Source organism: Mugil cephalus, chromosome 22 (genome assembly GCF_022458985.1).
Source record: "Mugil cephalus isolate CIBA_MC_2020 chromosome 22, CIBA_Mcephalus_1.1, whole genome shotgun sequence".
NCBI classification, from domain to species: Eukaryota; Metazoa; Chordata; class Actinopteri; order Mugiliformes; family Mugilidae; genus Mugil; species Mugil cephalus.
In genome coordinates, this window is record NC_061791.1 from 18,247,657 (window position 1) to 18,273,600 (window position 25,944).

General features: G+C 41.5%; 1 protein-coding gene across 1 annotated transcript in view; it reads right to left on the minus strand.

Annotated features, from left to right (window-relative positions):
• Positions 1–25,944, minus strand: part of LOC124999762 (EF-hand calcium-binding domain-containing protein 6-like) — a 52,399-nt gene that overhangs the window by 23,981 nt on the left and 2,474 nt on the right. The window contains exons 2-9 of the mRNA XM_047574777.1: positions 24,549–24,791; positions 10,229–10,365; positions 7,912–8,030; positions 5,998–6,131; positions 5,453–5,601; positions 5,192–5,293; positions 3,572–3,665; positions 82–363 (exon numbers count right to left, since the gene is read on the minus strand). Of these exons, the coding sequence (XP_047430733.1) occupies positions 82–363; positions 3,572–3,665; positions 5,192–5,293; positions 5,453–5,601; positions 5,998–6,131; positions 7,912–8,030; positions 10,229–10,365; positions 24,549–24,791 (1,260 nt within the window). The remainder of the gene's footprint in view (positions 1–81; positions 364–3,571; positions 3,666–5,191; positions 5,294–5,452; positions 5,602–5,997; positions 6,132–7,911; positions 8,031–10,228; positions 10,366–24,548; positions 24,792–25,944) is intronic.

A 25,944-nucleotide genomic window follows, 5' to 3' on the forward strand; every position in this document is an offset into this window, starting at 1 on the left:
AATTAAAAAAAAAAAGAAAAACGTGGTATGTTACATGGAATCATGGAGCACGCACATAAACAGATGGTTAAACAAGCATACAGCGCTGTCTGCCGTGTCCTCGTGGACGTCCAGGGGCTCGGTGGTGTTAGGCAGCGGGGGCGGCGGTGCCTCGTTGCCTGTGGAAGCGGAGGAAACGCCGGGGTTGAGTCGCTCGAGGCTCGCCAACTGGATAACGCCAGTGCATCCAGGGTCGATTAGGTCGAGCAGCTCTGTGATCTGGGAACTTGAAAGGCGGGCCAGGTCTGGGGTTCGGGGCTGGGTCCCATTTGAACTCTCCAGAAAATGTTGGAGCTCTGTCCTGGTGATGCAACCTGCCTCTTTCTGGAAGAAAGACAGAAAAAGGAAGGTTATTTTGTTTCATACGGACATCATAGGGAGGAGCTATCATCACCAACTAAATTCAGTGCATTAAAGTATGCTAGTACAAATAGCACAAGCAACTAGTAACTGTAAAACAGGCCAAATAAAATAAAAATCTTGATATTTTAGGAGAGAGGTAAACGCCTCTGTAAGCTCTCATCCAGCCATATGAAGTGTTTTTACTGATTAATGGTCACACTTGGGGGTGGGGAGAAAAGCCTGCATTCATAACCACTGCTAGACTGAATCCCACAACATCCTCTCCCAGTGTTTTCTCTGCAATGAAAACAGTAATGAATGTGGGTTGCACTGCTAGATCCTGTTAGGTGACCTTACAAGTGCTTTGGTAAACGTTCTTTGCATGTGTTATATGTTCGTACTGACCTTGATGAAGGCCACAAGCCGAGCAGCAGCGGTATGAAAATAAAGCTTATCATTATATTGCAAGTGATAGTGGAGTTTTAATTTCCAGTTCAGATTTTTCCCTGCCCTCCTGTTGGTGTAGCTGTAGCAGAAATCCCTCAATAAACCCACTCGATAAATCCGCTGACATGCTGCTAAAGAAGAGCTGAAGTTTGCTTTGTAGAGGTCACTGTTACCCTACAAGTTCCACAAAGCTAGCTTTGCCTCCACATTCAAGTTCATCACTTGAAAACAAGCGTGTCATAACTATGGTGCACTAAATTTCATTTTCATGAAGGTTATGGTATTCAGCATTTGTTTAAAATAACAGCGAGCTATGATTCAATTGTGTATTCATTTTGCTTCCTGTGGTTCGTAGTACTATTGAATTGCATTGTGTTGTGTCAACAAATGCGTCTATTATTCTGACAACCCCACTTTAGGCTGAATAACACAAACACTTTAATTCGATCCAGTTTAAGAGCACAACAAACTACATCCAGTTTCAATGTAAAGGGGGATGAATGCACAGTATACTGTGTTGCAACACAAAGTTCTAAACACTAATATTAAAATAGTATTAAAATAGTATTTCATAAAATCATAAAAGCAGACCTTACATTTGAAGGTGTTTACAAATTGCATTGTCCTCAGCTCTTGTGGCAAGAGGGCCATATACCCTAAATGTCTTCCCATATATCATTGTACTCACACGGGGATTTAGTGTTAATGACAATTCAGATAGTCTTGTGACGCTCGTGAAACCCCCAGAGCATGGAATAAGGCCACAAGTTAAGTTTAGACAACTCACCTTTGAGGACCTGATCTTAACATTTATTCTAGAACTGACACAGGACATGTGAAAAATGTGTCGTCCTTCTGGTTTTGCTCTGACATCTAATTCTACATGATCTGAATGATCTGTAGCGAAAAGGGAGAATTTCCATTAATCACTGCTGGAGATGAAAACACACATAAGTGTCTCAGTGTTGATCCGGAAGAGAATATGTTATAGTTATTCTAAGCATTTTAAGCATTCAGGTCTAGAAGTATACCCAGATCAGAGGCAAGTACATTCTCAATTAATGGGCAGTATTTTTCTGGACCTTGTTCCAACTATTGAAACATCTGTGTCATCTTTGTTCACCTGTATGTGACATAGGGTTGATATGAACACATTTAATCATTTTATCAGTGTTATTGTCATCAAATCATCCGAGATGCAACGATCGTGCTAAAGTGATGAAACCATAGACTGTATTAATATGGACAGTGGAACTGTGAAGCCACAGTAAGTAGATAGTGCTATAGGAACAGGATGTGAAATAATGGCAACTTCCAGTCCCCATGCAAACGGCTCCATAAAGTGGTGGTACTGTGAGAGCTACATAAAAAAATGTTTTCTTACTGAAAAAAAGACTACTGATCTTGGTTTGCCTGTTTACCTGGACTCCCATAGGAAACATTCTGTGGTAAAAGGTTAAAACTTGTAATCATTTTTTCTTAAGTGGAACGACAAATCGATCTGTTCCACCTTTGACTGTTTACTTCCAGCACAGAAAAAGTGCTGGGAAAGATTCAACGGCAATGATCTTCTGATCGTAAGATGCTTATTTTTTTTTAAAAAAACCTAAGAGACTAATGATTGAATGAAGGCGTACATTTAAAAATCTCTGGGAATATCATTAAATGGATGTTAACAGATCCAGTCCAATCTAATACGTTAAACTTCACAATCAGGGCTGCTGTACGGGATTACTTCAACAATTAATGTATTACTGCAGTTTGCTACTTCTTTGTTAAGACTATAATACCCAATATTTAAGTGCTTTATGTGATTAAGCACTGTAATATCATATAATAGTAGTAATTATGGACTGGCTCAATAACACGTCCATTTGAAGTGTATGTTAGATTTTGAATTATACACAAACAATGTGAACGACTGCACGTCGTCCGAGCTCATGAAAACGTCCCCAGAGATAGCCTAAAAACCATAGTTGGCTTAAAACCTGCCTTAATGAAAAAAAAAAAAACTCATTACTGGCTGGCAGTGAGAGGACACTCTTGTTTGATCTCCAACCCGCTCAATAGATTTTTTTAAAACAGTTGATGGAGGGATTTTCCCTCCCATATCATTAAAAGGAGGAGATTCTGGCACACAGATATGTGCGATTCATATCTGGGAGAGGCTTCACACATGTGCACGCATACGTGTACGCACACACTTCCTCAAATTTTTCGAAGCCCGGTGCTGTTTTGTGAGTGGCGACAGCAACTTCAAAGATTACTGTGAATTAATGGGGGATTCAGCACCCCCTTCCCCCAAAGTTTAGTCAGACTCCAAAGTTTTATCCAGCTGAAGAAGACTGATTTGAAATTAAAGAGGCAGAACTGAATGCGGAGGCGTGCTGAAGGGGATGGCTGTCAGACGAACATATGGCTAGTGACTGAGTGGCTAACCAGTGGCCATATGCAATCATCTAATCATGTTTATGGCCATCAAAAAGCTGTGGATGATGATTGGCTCATCTGTAAAGCTGTCTGGTATTTATTTTTAAAGCACACACCTGAGCATGTGCCTTTGTCTCTCAGCAATCTGCTGAGATTACTCCCTTGTGTCCTGTCTGGTAACATTCAAAATCACTCCTGTCTACTCTTTTACTATCATTTTTGCAGTGGTGTGCAAATGATGGCTTTGAAAGCCCATCTTTTGTCCAAGAAGTACATTCATTACTTCATTTTCTTTCCAAGATGTTACTCTTACCGTAACCAGGAGCTTCAGGATCTCTTTAAGACTGGGGTAAATGTTATGGAAATCAAAGTTGTCAGCATGTAGGGCAGGCTGCTTCTCAGAGGCCCTGAGAAAAGAGATAAAGAAAAGAAGAGAAAATCATTCTGAACACTTCTTAGCACCTCAAGTATTGAATGATTGTATCTTCGTGCATGATTTATTCATGTATGACCCACAGATGGAGGTAATTTTCTTTGGATGATGAACTAAAAATTTAACCGTTTGCGACTGTCTCTAGAAACCTGCTGGCTCTTTTAGAAGACTGGAATCCAAATGGTTACTTATGACTGCTGATGTCTGACTGTGTGTATCACACTGAATATAGGTGTACTTCAATGCTTTGGACTTAGAGATGAGTCAAAGGAAGCACTAACATTATGAACTGTCCGATATTCTTGGGAATTACTTTTATGTTGGACAAAGCATCTTAGTACAAAGCAGTATGACAATAAAGTGTACTACTTGAGAGCACCTTTGTTGAACATTTCCTGTGGTTCGTCCCCAAACATAATTTTATTGTTTGCCTTTGGAAACACATACTATTTCATGTGCGTGTTAAACATTAATTGTATATACAATCGACAAACCTGTTTCAGAGGACAGAGTTTGAAGTCTGAAGTGGGACTGGACAGTGGTTGCCATGTTGGCTGTGGTGTATGCCACCCCCACTCGAATAATCCAAAAATGGGCATGGGAGTCATGGGGGTTGACCAAACCTATGGAACACTTATTGTTGAAACATGGGCACCTAACTGTGTGAGTGGGACTAATCGAGGTTATGTTTCTAAGTTAGAACTCACTGACAGGATGGCCTGGTGGTCTAAAACTCATGACATTGTGGTTGACCTCTTCCTGCGCAAAGAGGTTTCTGGTCTCCCACTCGTGACAACAGTTTGACCTTCAAATTTCTGTCTAGTTGTACATCTTGTGTCTCAAAGTTTTTGTCATGCTATGCTTGATATTAGTCCAGAGTGACTTTCATGACCTTTGCTCCTCACTTGTCAGGATGGCTGAGTGGTCTAAGGCACCAGACTCAAGGACTGAGCCCTTCCTGAGAAAATGGGTTTTCAGTCTCCCTACGAAGGTGTCAATTCAAATCCCACTTCTGACAGGGATTTTTACCTTCAGATTTCAGTCCAATTGTACAGTTCTTAGGAAAACTGGTTTTCCAACAGGTTAGGGACATCATACCGCAGTAATGGTGACTTGTTTACATCTGGTACTTCACCGGACAAGCACCTGCATCTTCATCGTCAACAGTAATTTTGGTGTGAATTAATTCAAGGCAGCTAGTATCATTCAAACTATTCCTTGGTACGTTCTTGTTTTTAGTTTTTTAGCTGTGCCATTTACTGGACCATGGTCATTGTTAATCTCTCTGAAACACTTGTAGGTTTTCAATTGAAATGCAGCGGGGAATGATTTCTTTACATTCCTTTCAGACTTCTTTGTACACACTGTCATAAAGCGCACACTTGTCAGACAGACACCTGCGGACAGCATGTTATTAACAAGCAAATTACACAAAATAACCTGAAGCAGGTGTTTATCTTGCATAAGTAAAAAGTGCCAGCAATACTATTTCAGACTGACCTGTCAGAGTGCAGCTTTGCATCACCCTCCTCATTGTCTGGACTGATGAAATGGCCCAAGAAGTGTTTCCACCTCACTGGTCCTGTTGCTCTCACACCATAGCTGTATGCACGCATATAGTCCGTACAAATGAATGAAAAATATATTGAACAGTTACGAATAGGTGATAGATTTTAAGGTTAAAAGAGTAAAGGTCAGAGAGGGTTGACACCGAGGGGCTTGGGAAAATCAAGGAAGAGCAACAAAAAATCCTTTCCCTACCGACTGGTGAGCTTCTCAAAGGAGAGAGGGTCCATGGGAAATATAAAGCTGCTCAGAACAGCCCTGAGGACATCTCTTTTTACCAGGCCAGAGTGGGTGGAGTCAAAAGCCTGCAGAGCTTGCCACACCGGGCAAGAATTCATGCACATCTGACGAGTAGAAGAAAACACAAAAAAGTACGTACATTGATATTTTCAGATTTATGCTTCATCTTTCTCCCCTCAGTGAGGACAGGAAGTGAGTCAGCTACAGTTTCAGTTGCCATGGAGAACATCCCAGCGCAGCTCTCGGATGTAAGAGCAAAGAAAGCCCATTCCGCCGCCTTTCCCGCAAATTAGTCGTGATTAACACACTAACTCGGGAGCTGATTTTTCTGGGCAAACATTTTAATTAGGAGTGTTCCCTCTGCCGTTTGCATCCTGACGCGCCACTTAGAGCCAATTTACCCCTCCGCTTTTAAAGAGGATAATGCAGGGGAGAGGGCCAGATGGTGACATGCAAACAAGAGGAATAAACCACACAAAGTCATTCAGGCAAGCATCTACCTTATCATAGAAGAGGGTCTGCAGCTTCCCGTGTGGCGGGCCTGATGGTGCGTTACATGAGCTGCTTGGAGATTCTGGTCTCTGCTTCCCCTTTTTGACTTTCTCACACTGACTTGGTGCTCGGCTAGACAAATCTATAAAACAAGATATGTACGTTAACTCATGATTCTAGAGTTTTTTTCTTAATTAATTCAACCCATAATAATAATTATCCTACTGTTGGTATAGGAATTAATTTCCAGAGTCCCTATCTAGCAAGCTTCCTGTAAAACTTGCTGCGAACTTCAGTTACATTATTGTGTTAAGTGTGCACTAAATTAGCAGCGTCTTTGTCATCAGTGATCTTGCTCTATCCCACTGGGTATGGAGGTCAAATACAGAGATAGATGAGAGGATTGATGGCACACTGATGTCTGTCCTCTGATGTCTACCAGCAAGCAGTGAGCTCAACATACCACAAAGACTGTAATCTGTGAAAAAGCCCAAACAATTTATTGCCATGTCTCCAGTGAACCCTCTAGAAACTTGCTGAGACATAGTCCGACATCAAACCCTAAAACCACAATTCTTTCTTACCTGCAATATCTAGCGTAGCAGGGTTTCAGGGCTGGTCTTTAGCTTTACTTGTAGCCTTTTACTTTTTGGTGTGTTCTAGGGCTGCACGGTAAATCATTAAAAAAATCACGATCTCGATTCACACATACACATGATCTCATTTCGAAACACGACAATTCTAAAGCATGTTATTTTACGAGCGGCATCACAAACAAATGCTCCCATTGCTTCCCGGATTTTTTCAAGCGTCCATAAAAGGTAGCACTGCCACTGACTCCTCCCTTGACCTATGGTAAACCGTCTTTACAACACGTGATTCCGTCAGTGGAGGAAGCCTGTTTCCAGTTGAGTGTGTGGAAACAGGAGAGAAGCAGAGAGAAGTCAGCGGTAAAGAGAGTTAAATGGATGGCGAAGAAACCCCAGGTGGCAGTGGCGAGAGTCACCCACAGACCTGAACCAAACTCGTGCCCAAAAACGTACGCTCCACATTCTAAGGAAATCTCAATGTTTGACACTCTACTTGAATGACCATTTGAATGGTTTTTTTTTTGTTTTGTTTCGTTCATCAGTGCAATAAACATTTTGTAAAAAAAAATCGTGCCAAAGAATTGTGATCTCGGTTCTAAGCAAAAAAAATCATGATTCACATTTTTTCCAGAATCGTGCAGCCCTAGTGTGTCAGTTCTTACCCTGTGGTCTGAGGATGGATGGTTGTATTGGTCACCAAATGGAGATTCAGTGTCCTGTACCAGTGGGGTAAATTTGTTCCAAAGTTTCACACTTGTAAGTTTGGAGGGTTTACTGTTAACCCTTCCTTTTACAGCCAGTCTCAGTATCTCAAACTCTTGGGACTTGATTTAAATATTGGCTTAGCACCAAGACCATTCCAGGAAGGACTCTCCATTCATGGATTTATTACCTAACACAGATTTTGCCTGACTCCTGGTGGCATTATCTGCTCCTTAGCCATGTGTAAGCTTGCTCTTGTCTCTTGTATTGATTTAATGGTAGAGTTTCATTTTTACCATTTATCTCCACATTTATCTCTATACGGTGAATTTTGGTCTCCATTGCTGCAATATTCTGGATAAGTTTCTGGTAGTCACTTGTGGAGAGGGGAGGCATCATGTTATTAGTAAAACACATAGAGGGGATAAAGTCCTGCCCTCACCTTCCTATATATAATGAACATACTGTATGTGTGTTCTGACCTCTATGATATTAACTGATCTGGATCATGGCTAGAGCATCTAGTGACGACTTTAGACCCTTTTTTGTATATTGTTTTTTTCTGTTTCCGGCTGCTGTCATTCATCGTGCAATCAAAATCTCTACCTAATACAGTGTATGCATACATACCTAACTTAGTGCATACTGGTGCAATCTTGAAGTCATGTCTGTCACCAAAGCCTAGTTTGTCCAAGAACAGTTCATAGGAGATGACGCCAGTGTCACTGGGACAGTAGTGATTCCACAACCTTAAAAAAAGCAAAAATAGATTCATGGTTTAAGTTTAAATAAACAGTACAATGACACTAAATGTCAAGAAATCCGTGTTAATAATGAGAGAAAAAAAGAGGTCAGGCTTTATGCATGGCTTTGTCTCTTCTAACACACTAACACAGGGTGTGTGTGTGTGTGAGAGAGAGAGAGAGACAGAGTCCTGAGCGTTAAAACCAATTAAAGCCATTGAAAATGAACCTGTCACACACAATCCTCTAGAGCTGCGTCAAAAAAGTTGAGAGGCGTTTCTGGAGTGGATTTGACTGCAGGGCCCGAAGTTTTAGAAGTCAATTAGCTCTCTCTCATTCAGGGACAAAGGCTGACCACAAAGTTAGCGTTAGTGATCTCGTTCAAGCTGACAGATGACTTCCCACCATGGGGAATACGGGGAATAATAGCTGGAGCGGTGGTTGAGTGTGTGCATCACATTACCATAACCAGACAAAAAAAAAGATGATTTGACTGTATGCAGACTAAATGCAGGTGTAATAAAGTTTATATGTGCATAAGGCTGTGTACATGACTACTTTCAGTGAAAGAGCTTTCACAACTTTAATGATGTCTTCAGACCTTCTTCGTCTTCATTCACCTGAACATGCAGATAGCATCCGTGTGTTCATCATACAGTAAATGGTGTAAGCGCCCAAGATTTTGCAGTCAAAGATTGTTTGTTGAGATTGCATTGGTACTCCATTCAAAATCTGCCAATTTTTATTAGCGCCGGTAAGTTTCACGGACCAGTAGATGAACCGCTCAAGCCTTCAGCCTCCGGTACGTTCGTCTCACACTTAGTGCGTTTACATGCAGAGCTTAATCGAGCTATGCTCAAAATTCGACTTTCTCGCTACAATCCTTCTCTCAGTTTACATGCAGCGCAAGAAAATCGAATAACTGTTCTCCTCTTCCACACTAGGTGGCGATACGTGTCTTTTCAGTGAGATAATACCACGTTAATACGGCCCGATTTCCGGGTGACCTATTACGTGATATAATAAACAAGAGTCGTTCATGCGGCAGACCGGCATTTCAAACAACAACCATACGGATAATAGTACATTTTTAATCATGTACGTAATGTTCGCGCTACTTCTGATGCAGGTAAGATTCCGCTATATCCTTCAGACGGCTCCGTTTCTCTTCTTCTTCTTCTACGCCCGGCTTTCTTGGACGTGTTTGTCCCGGGGTCACACGCCAGCGCAGCGGTGGTGGAGCATGCGCACACACATTATCCAATGAGTATCATCTGAGTGTCTCAATCGGACAATGAGAACGTGTTTACATGCACTTAAATTCTCCTGTTATAGTCCGATTAAGGCGATAATTCGGGTTTTCACGTGCATGTACACGCACTGAGTAACACCAACAGCAGCGAGTTTTTCGGTGTCATTTTACCGATCCGTCTCCTGGAGTCACCACCCATCGTTGCGCTGGCCCGGCGCTGGAGAAGAGAGCGTTATTATTTGTGTCGGTCGGAGTCTAAAACTGTTAAAAAGTGAAATATGGCAGAACGCATCTGTTTGTTGTCCGGGCCGAGAAGAGCGACTCCTTCCGACTCCGGCAACATTAACGCTAACAAGTAAGTCCACAATGCATTGCGGTTTTCGCCCGCAATTGTGGATGCATATTTACTGTCTGTTTGTGCCTCCATCATTGAGGTTGTTCCGGTCTTGAGCAAAGCACTTATAGCTGGCTATATGACTCAAAATCAATAACAGTTTGCTATAACAAGTTCACCATATCTTAAAAGATGATGTTGATGTTGAAGTTATGTTCACAGTTAGTTTCTACTACCCCCTCATCGCCAAAAATTATATTGTACTGCCACGTTAAAGTTGTTGGAAGCTAGACATCTATAATCGTTATGCAATTTTAAAGGATTTGAAATTATTTTTGACGAATCATCGAGTTTGTTTCCAACCTGTTTCATCACTGACATGTGCTCCCTGCATTTTGGTTGTAATACAATAGTATTCCCCTGTAAGATTCATCAGAGCTGGCTGAAAGACACTCAAATTAAAAATATATACTCAGTAATTAAGCCCTTGCTACTGGTCTTTGGTAACAAAATAAAATTGAAGAACCCGAATGCTGGCAGAAATTCCACCTTACCAACCAGGCTAGTGCGCAGATTTGACGTGACAAATTGTATCAGATGTACAAAACAAACCCCCACCTTTGAAACTCCTTGTCTGTCAGACGTATGCAGTAGTTGTCCAGGATGCGGTGGAACTCGTTCCTTTGGATGTGTCCCACTCGGTTGTAGTCAAACAGGCGAAACACTCTGATCACAGTTCTCAGGTTGCCTCCTATCTGTGGGGTTCACACACAGTGATTGACAGCAACAGCAACACTACGCCTCAGTGGCGCCGGTGAACTCCTGAACCCACCCAACTTGTAAGCCTGGGCTCACCAGAGCTTTTCATCTTTGTGAACACAGTTATTGACACGCCTGCCTTGATCTGTAAAAGCCTGGGCCTGTTCCCCAAAGTGCTGACAACTGATGGGGTGGGAGAAAGCAAAGAGGAGATGCAAAGATCTGTGGCTGACAGATGGAATAGTGAGAAAAAGAGGCGAAGGAAGGGCACTGACGGAGATTATGGGTCAGTGAAGCACTAATGGAGAGCTTTATGGTTTGGAACAGCGCCTGTGTTCAAGGTAATCTGATCTTGGAATTAATTGCACCAAAGTTTAATGATGTCTTCAGGTCTTCATCTGAGTTACACCTATTTAGGTAATCAAATTATTGCATTGTTTTTGTCCATACTGAATATATTAATCAAGCATAACCATTGCAGGTTGGGAAAAGTGTGTGAATCCTCGAGCTACTGACGTGAAGAAAAGTTAACTGGAGTGAGAAGTCCAACCAGCTGCAGGCGTGAAGCAGAGCAACTCGGACTTCAGGATTTCTGCAGGTTTGAACAAGTGAAATTTAAGACTTTTTAAGACCATTATGAGTTAAATTTAAGACCTACACAAAGTATGAAAAATAAGGAAAATCAGACACCCAGAATTACTTAAAAAATAAAATAAATATAAATAAAATAACAAAATTTACTGTCATTCAACTATCAACTGTCAAGGTCATCCCTGAGGTTGGCTCCACTAATGAGGAAAAGAAACATAATAGGCCGGGACCAGAAGGGGTCATACTGCAAATGAAGCAGTAAATGGATGTAAGGATTTAAGACTTGACTAAATGTTGTTTAAGACCCACAATGCATTTTTAAGGCCTTTGTTGGGATTGTCAAATTTTAGACTTGTTAAGACTTGGTAAGGCTACTGTCGCAGTCGCAGATGTACAGAAACCTGAAGAGCTGCTGCTCTCTGGAACTAGTGGCGGCCTTACAGCTAGCCCCTTGCATGTGGGATTTCACTGCATTTATTGCCATCGTGGCAACACTTATCTTTTTTTGCAGTATTGCCAATATGCTCGACAAGCCTTATCCAATCTTTAGACTCACATGTCGCACAAGTACAAACAGGGCCCCGAGGAAATCTGGCAGGAGCGTGAACATCATTGTTTGTAATAGTCGCGAGGAGGAAACTAAGTTATATGTTCATGGATACTTTTTGTCAATGTTTGATTGCCATTTTAGACAAAATTTAATACTTAAAAATTAATTAATACTTTTTAATGGTCTTAATATTCCAACATTTGATTGATCAACTTTTAATACCTTTTAAGACCCTGCAGACACCCTGGACTTATTTATCTTGCAACTATGTTATTTGTTTGTGTGTCAGAGATTAAGCTCAGATCACGTACTTTTCATGCATCTATGCGCCACTGCAGCTGCTCAATACAAGACAAATAAAGTTAAACGATGGTTTGTATTGACACCGTTTGCCACTTTTCCTGTGTTGTTGAAAATAGATTACAGAAGTATGTCACGATCAAATGCACATGACAACTTGACAGCTCATTAATTGCGGGGCTAATGACAAATTTGGATTATAAAGGCGAGCTCATGAGCCAAAAAATACTACTGCCAAACAACTGAATTAAACCACCATCTCTTACGACAGTCCCTTTAAAACAAATTACTATCAGTTGAGGGTGCAAGGTTTTTGTACAGACTTTAAAATAACAATTTACATAAATGAATATTTGAAAACAAGAACACTGCAGGTATGCTGGGTATGGCATTGTGGTGATACTTGTCATTGGTGAAGCAGCCAACCGGTGTGTTGTACATTCAACCATTCAGTCATATCTCACCGAAAGAAGAACAAAGAGATGGAAAACAGAGGGAGCAGGACCATAACCCAGTGGTTACAGTTTTGTCCATGCTGGACCTGTAATAGCAGCGAGCCAGTGTGGAGTATGGACAGATGTTTTAGCTTATGGCCATTTCGGGTCCTTAACTAATGGATAAGCACTTATCCAGAAAATTAATCTCTGCGGGCTTAATAAGAAAAGAGAACTACATAGCTTAATACTATTTCCTCAAGAAGGAGTAAGCTACTATATGAGCTACTATATTTCCAAGTAAAAAGACCTGAGTCTTCACAAGGGTCAAATAAGTCAAAGGGCCTATGGGGTGCTCCCTGTCAGCTGTGGTGAGTGCGTACCTACCAACAGAGGTCTGCTCTGACCTGGCAGTGGGGTGTTTGGGATGAACAGAATTAAGCCTGATTCATGGCAGTTCACCAAACAACTTAGGTATTAGAAACCATCCCCCAACCCTTTCATCCCTTTCCCCCCCATCTCCTTCAACCCTTTTCATCTCATCACCTTGAGCCCTTATCATCCCTTTTCATCCCAGACAAGAAGGCTAAGAGACTCTTACTGCGCTAAACTACAGTGTTCTGAAGATATTTATGCTTATTGTGTCTTATTCAGTCATGCACAGTATATAAAAAGGCAATCCAGTGAGAAGTATTATTTCATCACACTACTGCCTTTGTTAACACATCCAGCATATTTAACTGGAGTAAATTGAATTAACTGGGTTCCAAAAGGCAGCCAAAACAACACCGCTCAAAATTAGGGCATAGGTGCAGGTGGGCGGTTTTGCCTGCATGCCAAGAATCAACAGGAAATCAGGCGGAATAATGTTTTGGCTGTTGAAGTCATGGCTGACATGTGATTGATTCCATCAGAGGCATCTGACATAAGGCACAAGGGCCACACCAGTAAGTGAGTCTACATCTGTTTGACACAGTAAGATGTCTGAAGTCTGTGTGACACCCTTACACTGCTGGACGATGAGGTTTTGATCGGGCTGTCGTTGTCAGAGCTCAGTTGGACTCATTCAGCAAGTCCGAGCGCCACAGCCAAGTCCCTAACCCTAACCCGTCTTCCAAAGTCTCCGCCATGCACCAGCTCACTCTATAGCTTCGGGGTGCCACACTAACCACAGAGGAACAGGAGCAGAGATACTAAATATACCCCCAGTGACTCTTGGGTAATCAGAGTCGTCTTCCATCGCCCAGAGAAGTCTCCTTCTAATTGCGCTCTGATTAGACGAGCTGCCAAGTCTCTCAGTGAAAGGCTTGGAGGGAGCCTCCCTCTTGTACTGTAACACTGACATTGTATCTATGCTGAGACACAAAATAGAGCAGATGGGGTAAAGTCAAGCAAAAATATAGACGCTGACCTCTGAAATACCATTTCAGTGTTTACTTGAGCATAACTGACTCCGTCGCATTTCTACAGTTTCCTTTGTTTCCCTTTTGAATCACAAGAGAGAAGGGCAAAACTTTGAAAATCTCCAATTTTTTGTAATCTAACAACTTCAGCTACCGTGCAAGCTTCCTTACAAGCATAACAATTAGCCCCGCATTTACTCCACCTTTCATTCTGCCAGAGCCAGGGGAAAGGGAAGAGGCGCTCCACCGCAGCCTGTGCATTTAAAAAAAGATCAAATGAAAGTGAATTTATTAAAGACAGATATAAATATGATTCTATCCCCTCGATCTCATCCCTCCCTCCCTCCCTCCCTCCCTCACTCCCTCCCTCCCTCTCCAACTTAGAGGATTCTGTGCTAATTAGAAATGTGTTAAAATCACAAAGGAGGGAGAGAGGAGATCATACGGTATTAATGAACAGAGACAGAGGGATATCATCCAATCTCCGTCTCTATCTCCATCTCATCTCTCCCTTTGCACACACACACTCCCCCTCGGTTTTTATCTGCCTTTGTTTCCACCTCTTCTCGATTCCCTCGCAAACTTTGTTTCCCTTTCTTTTCCCCCTCTTTTGTCTTTGAATCCCTCTGCCTTTTTTTCTCAGCTACAAATTCCTTGATTATTTAGTTTTTATCCCCCCCCCTCTCGCTTATTCCTTCCCCCCCTATCTCTCCACTCCCTCGTCCTTCAGCGGTGCCAGCGCTCCATTAGGCAGCTGTGTTCTGGTTGGCGTGGTTGGAGGCCTGGCACTGTGCCGTGCTCGGAGTGTCTCAGCAGCCCTCTCCCATCCGTCTGCCCGCCCAGCCCCATGGTCCTTAATTAATGAAAGCTCTGTTGTTTTTGTTTACCGGCCTGTTATATGCTAATCTAGGAAGCCCTGTGTGTCCATGCCCGTCCTTCCCCCATGTCTGTGTGTTACACCCTCCGCTGATGAGTATAAGCTCAACAGCCTTGACCCAGAGGCAGGTCTGATAGCCATTTGATCACTGTTCCTCTTCTTAATGAATCTTGTACATCTAAAGGGTCAGTTCACCCAATTTGCAAATCAATGCATTACCTCAGTGGTAGAGAGGTATTTATCTACAAAGAGTTTGGCAGGAAGTATCTTTTACAGTGCCATTGCAATGCAAAGAAATAGATTTCACTTGTGGCTTGAAGAATTCAACAGCTTCTACAAACTGTTTCCATTACTTTAAGTGCCCCATGTCAAATGCATGTTGGTGTCAGCTGGAGCATTCCAAACCAAGCTGAAACTCTCTCAGTTGACTTATCAGACCAACAACTGAACAACTACGTGTCTGAACTTCCATCCACATTTAAAGCGATTTGCTGGTCACCCATCGCCTTGTAGCTTTAACAGTCAGTCGCTGGTGACTGTTAAAGGCTCAGGTCGCTTAGCATACACTTTAGTATTTCTCATTCAAATGTGAAACAAGCAAAACATAAAAATATTGCTGGTGTATAGAGCTTAGTCTTCATGACTTCTTCATGTTACATCTTGGTTTGCTCTTTGCCCACGACCCACTACCATAGTGAGTTTGGTGGCAGGAAGTTAAGTTGATAATGGCATTTTCCTGCAGCAAACATTTGAGGAACTCTGTGTTTGGGTCATATGTCAGTGAAGTACACTACATTGAAAATGTGAGCACCAGTGTATACAGTGATTTACGATGACTATTGACTATTTCTCACTGGAGGCTATATGTTTTAGATTGGTTTCGGTCTGGAAATGGTAACGTGTATTGTTTGTCACTGCATTTTGTAAAATAAAATAAAATAAATTTGACATTAGTACATCATGCTACCTGCCCACAACGAGTTACTACAGGATTATTGCTACTGTTATCTTTCAGGCGTTCCACTGTGGTGTTGAGTAGCACTGAAATTGCTCTTTGGAAAGTTTTTAATGATAATTTATTAGTCACTGACTCAGGTGACTCTACCATCCTTTTAATTTATCTGGAATACCGGGAACATTACCTGTCTGATAGAAGACTCCCTGTTAACCTCGGCAATGCCATTTCTTCCTCTGCACCTATTCCTTGTGGAGTACCCCAGGTATCGATTCTCGAGCCAATTTTATTTTCGCTGAAACTGAACAATTCTAACTCCCTAAAACCACTCCTGGACTTTCTCAAGGACATTAAATATTGGATGGAAAACTGCACAAGACTGCTTAAAAGACACATATAGTTAAACTACTTTTATATGTATATGGGTCCACAGAGAAGACACACATGCACCTTCATGAGCATGTATTTGCTATTATATTCTGTCAATATGCATTTTTAAAACAAAACATCCAATATATATATATATATATATATATATATATATATATATATATATATATATATATATATATATATATATATATAAAAAACAAAACTTCCAATATATATATATATATATATATGTATATCTACATATATATATATATATATATAACACTGCTGAGCAAAAGCTAAACTTTACTGTTTGTAGAAAGGAGACACAAGGTTAAGCAGCACATTTAGCAAATAGGTGGGTGTTCAGTTTGTCAGAGAGATGACAAAGTGGTTCAAACTTGACAGCATCTGTCGTATTCCCTGTAGCAACAGTGGCTGAGGCTCATGGATACTTTAGTATTAAAGAGGAAACTGAAAACAAGGTAGAAATAATTGCAACAGATTGCCATAAGATCTGAGCAGATACAACTCAAACACTTTGCGCGGCGTAACGCAGCAGGTATGCACAAGTGGGATTTTTGTGTGTTTTGGGAGTATTTTACACTTTGACCGAATTTTCTTCTGCAGCAGTATGACAGCATTATATCTGTATATCAGTTACTGGGTCGGATGGTCACGGTGACTGGTCATTGCATCAGTATATTTGACAGTATATTTATCGTGGGGGTTAGGCAGTGCTGTGGTGATTGTTTTCACATTATATTTTCGATTAAATATATTTTAGATAAAGATTTATGTGTATGCAATGTTGTGTATGTTTAATAGAAACTCATGACAACAACAACTTATTACTACATTTAATGGAAGTGAGTTTCCTAGAAGTGTTTTTACTAGGTCAGTTTTTTGTTTGTGTGTTTTACATGTTTTAAATTCAAATAGATGCCACAAATTCTATAAAATCGGCCCCTTTTTTGCAGAGCAACAGGATCTGCAAATTAACAGACAAAACCGGACACAGAACAACGTGCAGCATTATTGGCAGAAATGATCTGCACGTCAAAACTGCAGTTCGGCTCCATTTGATGTTCTGAGGATTAAAAGCTGCATTTCAAGGCTGTTAAGTCGACAGTCTTTTACCCTTATTTTTGCAGGATCGAGACAATCCTCATCTGATTAATATCAGCTAGAACTGGGTTTCGGCGGTCTGAATTAGTAAATTAGCATATGGAATAAACGCGTGACATTACTGGATCTTTCCAGAGCTTTGCTTAATTTAGCTGACCTGTTTAAATACAGGAAGGCGTCTTCAGTGATTTGCATGGAGCCTCCTCAGCTGCTTAATTAGAGTCATGATTAATGACTAATGTGATGCGTTTGTGCCTCCAGCCTCCCACCTCACCTGCATGTTTGCTTTGCACAAGTGCTGTTTGACTTGGCAGCAGGCATGTGTGGAAAGTATACCAGGTCAATTTAGTTGTTTATTTATTTATTTATTTATTTTAATTAGAGAATATACTTTAGATTTCCCTGTAAGGTCAAAGCATAAGTGCATGTCATTAAATGTGGAGATAGTCCACATTTAATGAGTCCAAAATGAAACCTACTCTCACATAACTCCCACGGAGCAAAAAAAAAAAGAAGAAAAGCTGCATCATAGAACATGTCTGGTTCACATCTGTGTCATACATAAATCTGTAAGTGAAGTTACTCATACGTCGTCAGTATCTGACATTATTTATACTCACAGGCGGCCGTGCTTTTCTGAGCTTTCAGTTACGCTGTGTCAACGTGTAAACTGTGTGTAACGACAAGGCAACGAAAAGACACTCAAGCTCTGAAGCGCTCTCTCTAACCTTTCCTGTCACTATGAATTATGGGAAGGAGACGAGCAGAGGGCCAGGGTGCCTCTGAAGGGGAGGGATGAAAGGAAGGAAGGGAAGGAAGAGACAGAAAGACAAAAAGAGTGGGAAGGGAATCAGGGGAGACAGTCGGATCACAGGCTGGAAGCGGAGGAGAGGCCACTGAGAGGCAAGAGAGCGCGTGAAGGGAAGGGGAAAGAGATAGAGGAGATCAGACAGCCATCATCAGAGAGCAGAGGGGCTGAACCGTCTTTCATTTGTCAATTAGAGGGCTAATTTCTCTCTGGTTGTGCTCCAGAGTGCCAGAGACGCGTGGCATTAAAGTGGAGCTCAGAGGGATAATAAGGGGCTCTGGGACCATTCTGCTGCTCTCGCTCCCTGTCCAAACATTAGCAGTACAAAGGCACTACATAACCTAAACAACATGGAGGATCTACAAGGGGGCTTCCCAGAAATACTCATGCTGTGGCTGCTGATAGATGCAGATTAGACCACAGACACGCATTTGATGAAGATTTACTCCAGGGAATCCCCATATGGAGGATCCCTGCTGTTGAGTCGGTTCATCCAGATACTCCCCAAGAACAAGGAGAGCAGTTTTATAGGTTCTCTGTTGAAGTTAAAGACAGAAAATTGTTGCTTTTGACTGTGTCTAGAAAAATCTCAATTTTTCTCATTTCTACAGACAACTGTTCAGTAAATAAAGTTAAGCTAGTTCTCGTTACGTCTGGAGTCTTTTCCTCTGGGTTTTGAGCGACTGTCTTAAAATGATTGTAAATCTCCATGGTCTAAAAAATCAAGAGCACAAACATTGGGTTTTAAGTAGCAGTAACATCTATTTTTATTGGTGACCAACACAAGCTTTTCATGCTACATGTTGTTCATGACATTTTCTCCGTTGTCAGGTTAAACTGAGTACAGAGCAGGTGAGAGGCCGGGGTAGGTTGAAGGTCTGGCTTTGGGGAGACCTGGGTGGGCCGCGATCGTATTAACATTGTGTGGACTGGTCGTAGCCTTAATGTCGCAAGACCAGTGATTACCAGTGTTTATGGTGAGGCGTTCAGAGTCATTTTGGTGTGGTTAGTCCAGTTTCACCTGCACATGCTGAAGGTGAATCTCTGTGTTTTGGAGCTATGGAGAAAGTAAATTACTGATAACTACAACATGTTCATAAAGTCTCCCTACATCTCTACATAAACAAGACGATGAACTTAATAATACAGTCTGATGCTGATACATAATCATTACCGTGTGTTTGGGCCAGTACGCCACGTAGCTGTGCAGCGTCTGTTTGAGGTCAGACTTTGCAAAGGCAAACCGTTTCCATATTAATGCAGTGACATGATTATCTTGTTTTGATTTTGTTGTCTGCATCTGCTGCTGCCATTATTCTGTATTTATTATGTTTGACTGACAACGCTAACGGCAGTGTTTGAGTGACAGCACTACCTCAATTTCGCAATTTTCACAGTGTGCAAACAATGTATATTGCCCAGGACACTATGATAAAGAAGACAACCGAGTATCCAGTTGGCCAACATTCCAATACGAGACATTACGTTCTAGGATTTGTCATTTTTATTATTTTGACATTTTGTATAACCATACAGAAATCAGAGAGCTTAATTGTCATTATGCCGAATGCGCACCCACATGCACCCACTCAATTCCCATCCACAATCACAGTCAGCTCAGTTAATAAGTTAAAAGAGCATAGACAGGCATTGAACCAAAGTGCTCATATTGCACATAATATCCACAATCAAAATATCTGTATAAAAATATAAATTATAATATTGCCTATGAGGTCGCATTTTACAGAAGACATACATATTGTGACAGGTTGCAACTATTCTCTTATTAAACATTTAGTGAACATTTCTGTTTCTTTCTGGTTCTGATCAACTTTTATTTTTAACTCTGAATGAAATGGACACGTGAAAAACTAATACTGTCTCTCCTGCAATTTTTAGATTAAAGGGTGAGTATGATCATTTTAGAACCTGCTAAAACTCTTTAATTGGTGGAGCATAATCATTTCCCAGCACAGGTTCCAGAGAGTTCATCTTGCTTCCAGGCTAACTTTGAAAGTGAGAAAATTTTTCATTTTAAAATACAAGTGAAATTCAAATAGTAGGTTAAATAATAGTTGCAATAGTCGCATTGCTGCACCTGGAATGAAACATATGTAATGTACTGAATCTGACTGGGGGCAGTCTATAAATAGATGGCTGCCATCTGTTGAAGATCGCTGTAGAATATTACATGCCAAGATTGATTTGCCATAATACTACATAGGTTGTAGTATAAGGAGATTTTTATGAGAAGCCACCTGGTGGTCACTGTTGACATTGCTACCAATGTTGAACATTGTTAGCAATATAGTAATTGACCTTACAGATACTTTAGTGAACCCAAACAATCAAGTGGAAATTTGCAGAGACGGAGAAGCAGCCACAAATACTAAAGCGGAAACACATTAGTACCAAGCGGACCGATCACAGCTCTGACATTTTACATCACTGCATATTTACATTTCTGGGGAGGTGCACATCATTTAAGGCACTAGGTCTGCACAGGCTCTGCATAGGGGTCTGTGCTGTGGCTGTAAACCACCTATTACCCTATTACCCGCCTATTAGACTTAGACTTAAACTCAACTTTATTGATCCCTTTGGGATGACTCCCTCAGGGAAATTGGATGACCCAGCATGACAGACCCCTGGAAGAGGACCTGCTTCATCTGTAGATAAAATGTAAAGATGAAAACAACGACAACCTAAAAAAACACTGGAGTTCTCATTAACTGGTGATTGCACTCTAATAAGTCCTGGATGGTTACACATACTTTTAGGCTTAGGGATAGAACTATTGATGAATCAAGTGAAGGCTGAATCTACTAAAACCTAGCAGACATTTATTAAGTGTTCATTGGTGTGTACAAACATGTAGCATGTTAGTATTGAGAGCTGTTCTCCTACATTATCAAGCATTTATTAAGTACAGTATATAAATGGAGTTATGTGTGTTCAAGTATTTACACTTCAGATGTCTTCATATCTGTTTATCTTTACATTACCTTTTATGAACCATTAATTATGTCTGCGCTGCTTATAAATTCTAATTGTGAGTCTTAAAATGAAGTGTTAACTTTTCATTTATTTTTTTAAATCTTGTTTTTTTTCAGTATCTAAGACTTACAAAGGATTGTGGAAGTAAACAGAAATGACTGACAGCATCCCAGACATAAAAGAAGGCTTCATAGAACCATTTCCAACATTTGGTTGAAAACATGAACACAAGGAGAGACTTAATTACTGATCCATGGGGAGAGTGCACCGCCATAGCAACACTTAATGATGTATGCGGTAGTTTGACTTTAGTGCAATATTACACTGTCTCAAAGGTAACCAGAGTGTAAACAGTAATTCAGTCCAAACATCTTCCCAAAAAGGCAGGATTCACATGCATAGAGATAAAGAGATTGTCTGAAGGTGGCAAGAAAAATGTCAAAAATGACACACTTATCCCGCACAAAACAGACAGGACATTTTGCTTCTACTGAAACAATTCAATCATAAAGTGTCTGCTTAGCCATAACGGCTGAACTTTCTCCATTCTGATACAGACCTGCATCACTGGCGGGACTGGTCCGGAAACCAAAGACTTAAAAATGTTAGTTAAAAATGTGTCATTCTCGAACGAGCCGGCTCCAAGAGCCAATTCTTTGTAGCAAAAGAGTTGATTCCCATCAGGGAGAGCCAAAGCTTCAACAGCTCTGGTGAATCAGTGCAGACAGGGCAGAACTTTATTACCCCCATGTGGCCAATCACATGCGAGCATAGACTAATATCATAGCATTGTGTTAAAAAAAAGGAAGACAGCGAGTGTAATGGTACAGGCTGGATACACATAGAACAACAGTGAGAAGGGGGAGCTGGATTTCAATGTAAGGGTGACTGAAAAAAACTGAATGAAAACTTTGGAAAATTGCTCACCAGCACACAAACGATTTGGGAGTTGTTTGGGAGTCATGAGAGCCAGATCTTCTAAGGGAGCCGAGGCATAAGAGACAAGTCTTTGAAAAGACCAGCACTCCTCTTCAAATAAATAAATATTAATATATTGACATTTTTAAATCATTAGCTGGACCTCCACTTGCAGCCTGGACCTCTGCACTCCCTCCTTACTTGTGAACCATACTCACAAATTCTGTGTAACTGCCTTTCAGGAATCCCACTGAATGAGTAGTCTGGGCTTTTGCTGTCCCATGCGTCTGCACTGTATATTCAGATTTAACTCCACAGTGGTGCAAGTAATGAAAGAACCCACAGGAACACACAGATGGAGTTAATAAGCAGTTCAGAAACATCTTTAATTCAACCCTTGGATGGCTACTTCGGTGAAAGTGAAAGTGAAAGCGTGTGTGTGTGGCCGTGATCTTAATTGAATATTGATAAGTGAGGCGAGCACATGGGGTAAACAGCTGTGACTGGTACTTCATCATATGTGTGTGTGTATCACTCATTATCAGGCCCAGCTGCTCCTCCGAGACGAGTCATCAGAGAATGGCCGCACTGGCACACATTCTCGCAGACGCACATACACGCACTTCTTGCAGTAATCCACAAACTATTTTGACTGAGATCAGAGTCGCCAAAACTGTAGGACACAGTGACGAGAGGGGGGATCCCTTGTGGCTTTGTTGTTTGCCCACTAAACAGTCCTCTGAATATTTGATTGAACTTCTTTTTGTCCCTGAGAGGGGTCGCTACCTGGTTTGGCTGACACCTTTATCCTGTTGCCATGACAACTTAAAGTCATTGCCTTAGTAACAGAAGTCAGATGCAGCGTGTTTATGGAGATGGATTTAGATATGAGTGGCATTTGTTTGGGTGAAAAGGAAGTAGTGTATTTAGAGATTTCAAGGTTGCGTCACTAGTGTCCTAGCAACCAGTGCTGACGCCATCGTGGGGGCCCATTAGTGAGTTGTCTGTGCATGAATAACGGCCAAATAACTTTCATTGCAGGACATTTATGAACACAAGAGCTCATCAGAAACAAAGTACACAGAGAAAGTCAACTCCAAGAGTTTTACATGTTTTAGAGGCGTAATTGCAGAACATCAGCAGACAGGGTAAGGTCAACTATATATATTGTGTGAGAATGACATATTTTAGGTTATTACAGTTACTACTGAATAACTCATTTGAAATATTGAAAATCACGGTCCTAAACCAGCCTGAAAGTCAGACAAACTTCCCTCACCTACAAACTTATCGTGGTAGACAGTTCATCTGGAAGCCCTCCACTGGCAACCAGCTTGCTCCCGCAAAGATCTGCCAGTCAAATTGCCTGGGCGTCCTTTATGACAGTTAGGAATGGTAAGCACGTTGAGAATGCAGAGGTATTTTTTTCTCTGTATTGTTTGAAACACATTTCATAATAAAATCCCAATGGAGTGTTACCAGACATGTGGAAAGTGGGCTTAGGACTTCAGATGCCAATCATGGACCATATCCAGAAAAAAAAAAATATTAATAACGTTAAAGCAAGGCAACTAGCTTTGTAAAGTTTCTTGAAGATGTTTCCCATTCATCTGAGTAGCTTCTTCATTTCTAAGGGCCTTGTGGGCAACATCTGTGGGTGTAGCCCATCAGGAACATGCTTGACTAGTCTGCCAACCACCAGAAACCAACACAACTAATGTCCGTTGACGGCTTTATCATTTTTTGTTTAGTTTTTTTTTTTTTTTGACATACCATGACCTGGATGGCTGAGACCTTTCACAGACAACCATGAACCAGATAGGGATCTTATTTGTCATTGCTACACAATTGCTGTTTAATAAAGACTGAAATGTCTGTAAACCTAATTCTCGAGGAGATGTTGTTGTGCTTTCATGGTTTCTTTTATCCTGAAGTGTCCTGATAATGGTTTCCTATTTTACTTTGACGTTTTTGGGGTTTTTTTTTGGTTTTTTTTTAAATAATAACTTTGCTTCGCCTGCTGCCTACACTTTCAATATGGTCTTTTCTCTCATTTTAAATCTCCTAGTGCACCCCAAAAAATACATAATATGGAAGGAGGAAGACATGTATGAACTACATATAAAAGTGTATTATGTGGACAGAGGTATGGGGGCGTTTTCCTGAATACATCCCACACAGAAACATACACTTCAGCACAGACACAGACGTCTGTTGAGAGGCCAGCCCCAATGGCCCTCGGGCCTTCATTTATCCGCTGACGGGATTTAGTAAATTTCTTGCGTTTTCACAAGAACACCAACTGCCTCGTTTAATATGTGGAACACAAGCAGCGCAAATCCAGAGTCGATTCCGTCATGCTTCCCACATAGAACCTGTAATCTGCCAGAGCTGGCCCCACTGCTCACAACTACCTTCCTCCCCTCCCAGCACACACAAACACACACACACACACTGAGAGAAGGCTGTGTAAGTCATGTTAGGGCGTAGAGGATTTCATGCTTTTGTTTCTGAATTAACCATATTTACCACCACTAATGGGCGTTAAAGCAAATAATCTTGGCTCAAATCATAATCGTCCTAATCATCTGTCACGTTCGGCATTTTTTAAAGACTGATGCTGCTGAAGTACTGATGTTCGTTGACCTTAGTTAAAAAATTCACTTTAATGGAATTGATTTTATTTTCATCATCCTTACCATTACCGTAATTATTATTATTATATTATTTTTTAAATTACAATTATTTGGACTGCAGATGAAGATTACAGAATGACCCTGGACACCAGTGAAGCTCAGGAACCTACTTTCAACCATGAACAAGTCAAACATGAAGTGGGTACATACCTTATCTTTTAGGAGCTTCTGTATCTCCGGCAGGGACATGGAAGTGCTCTGTACGCCTCGTCTGAGATAAACAGACTGATTAGGGAACATGCAGCTCATGTCTAAATGTGCAAATGCAATGCGCGTGTGTGTGTACCTCACACTGCTCCTGCTCCTGCTGCAGGCTCTGAGGGCCGGGGACGCTCGGCCGAACCTCCTCAGAAACCGCACGTAGTCCACGGTCACCCCTCCACTGTCACACACCTACAGCAGCCACAAAGACAGGTGAACAAGAGCGAGTGATGATGACAGAACATGTCTCTGCAGACAACGTCTTCCCACTTTCGAGGCCCGATCGGAACTTTTTCAAACACTCCAGCGGGGGCGTCTGGGATGGTGTCTCCGTGGAGACGGGAAGCGCTGCGTGGCGATGCGGAGGCTTGCATCATGCGGGCTGAGCAGTAATTTTCAGGACGAGACTGTTCGGGGAATAAACTTGGTGATATTCACTGGAACAGGGCCCACCTGGGGAATGGTGCAGTCTTGCTTTTTGTTCTGACCTTGTGCTTTGTTTTTGCACACACACACACACACACACACACACACACGGACTTAAAGGAAAAACTGATCAAGAGCTGGCCCAAACAAGCAAAAACAAAGAGGTAGCCTTAACTAACTAAAACACACACAACACACACATGCATTCAATCAGGCACGCAGACAAAGGCTTGGCACACACACACACGAGCACATATGTATACCTATTTTGGTGGCTCATAATCAAAGTATAGTCCCTGTTGTCCTGCCCTACATCCTTCCATGGTGTAATCCAGTGCAACGGTCCCCAGCGGAACTCCTGGCATTGAGTCTTATTATAGACACCACACCTTCCAATTATCACTGCTATCAGCAGCCACGGAGCGCAACATGCGGGCCCCAACCGCCACCTCAGGGGCGGCAAAGGAAGGCGGGGGGGGGGGTCTCATTGCTCTACATATATGTGACAGTGCCGTAACACCTGCAGTTCACTTTGAGGCTGAAGGTGAGATGAAGGTCGGCGACATGAATGAAAAGGCTGAGTCCTGATGAGACGTGGGTAGATCTCACAGGAATCTGCTGTAATTTGCCATTTTTCTGTTGCATTCAGAGTTGTTTTTTTTTTTTTTTTGGCGTGAACTGACTAAATAGTTTCTGAGAATACATTTTCACTCTCGGTCGCGTGTTGTTTCTGCCAGATTAGGACTCTAGTGTGTATTGGGCTATGGAGTAAAATATATTTTGTGTTTTTCGGTACATAAGTCCACACCTTCTCTTTCGGTGTATGTTCCCCAGGAGGAGAACGTTCCACCATCCTGACCGTCAGCTGTCACGGCTGAATGTGAATGAGGATTTGTTGGGATTTGATCAAAAAGGCCTC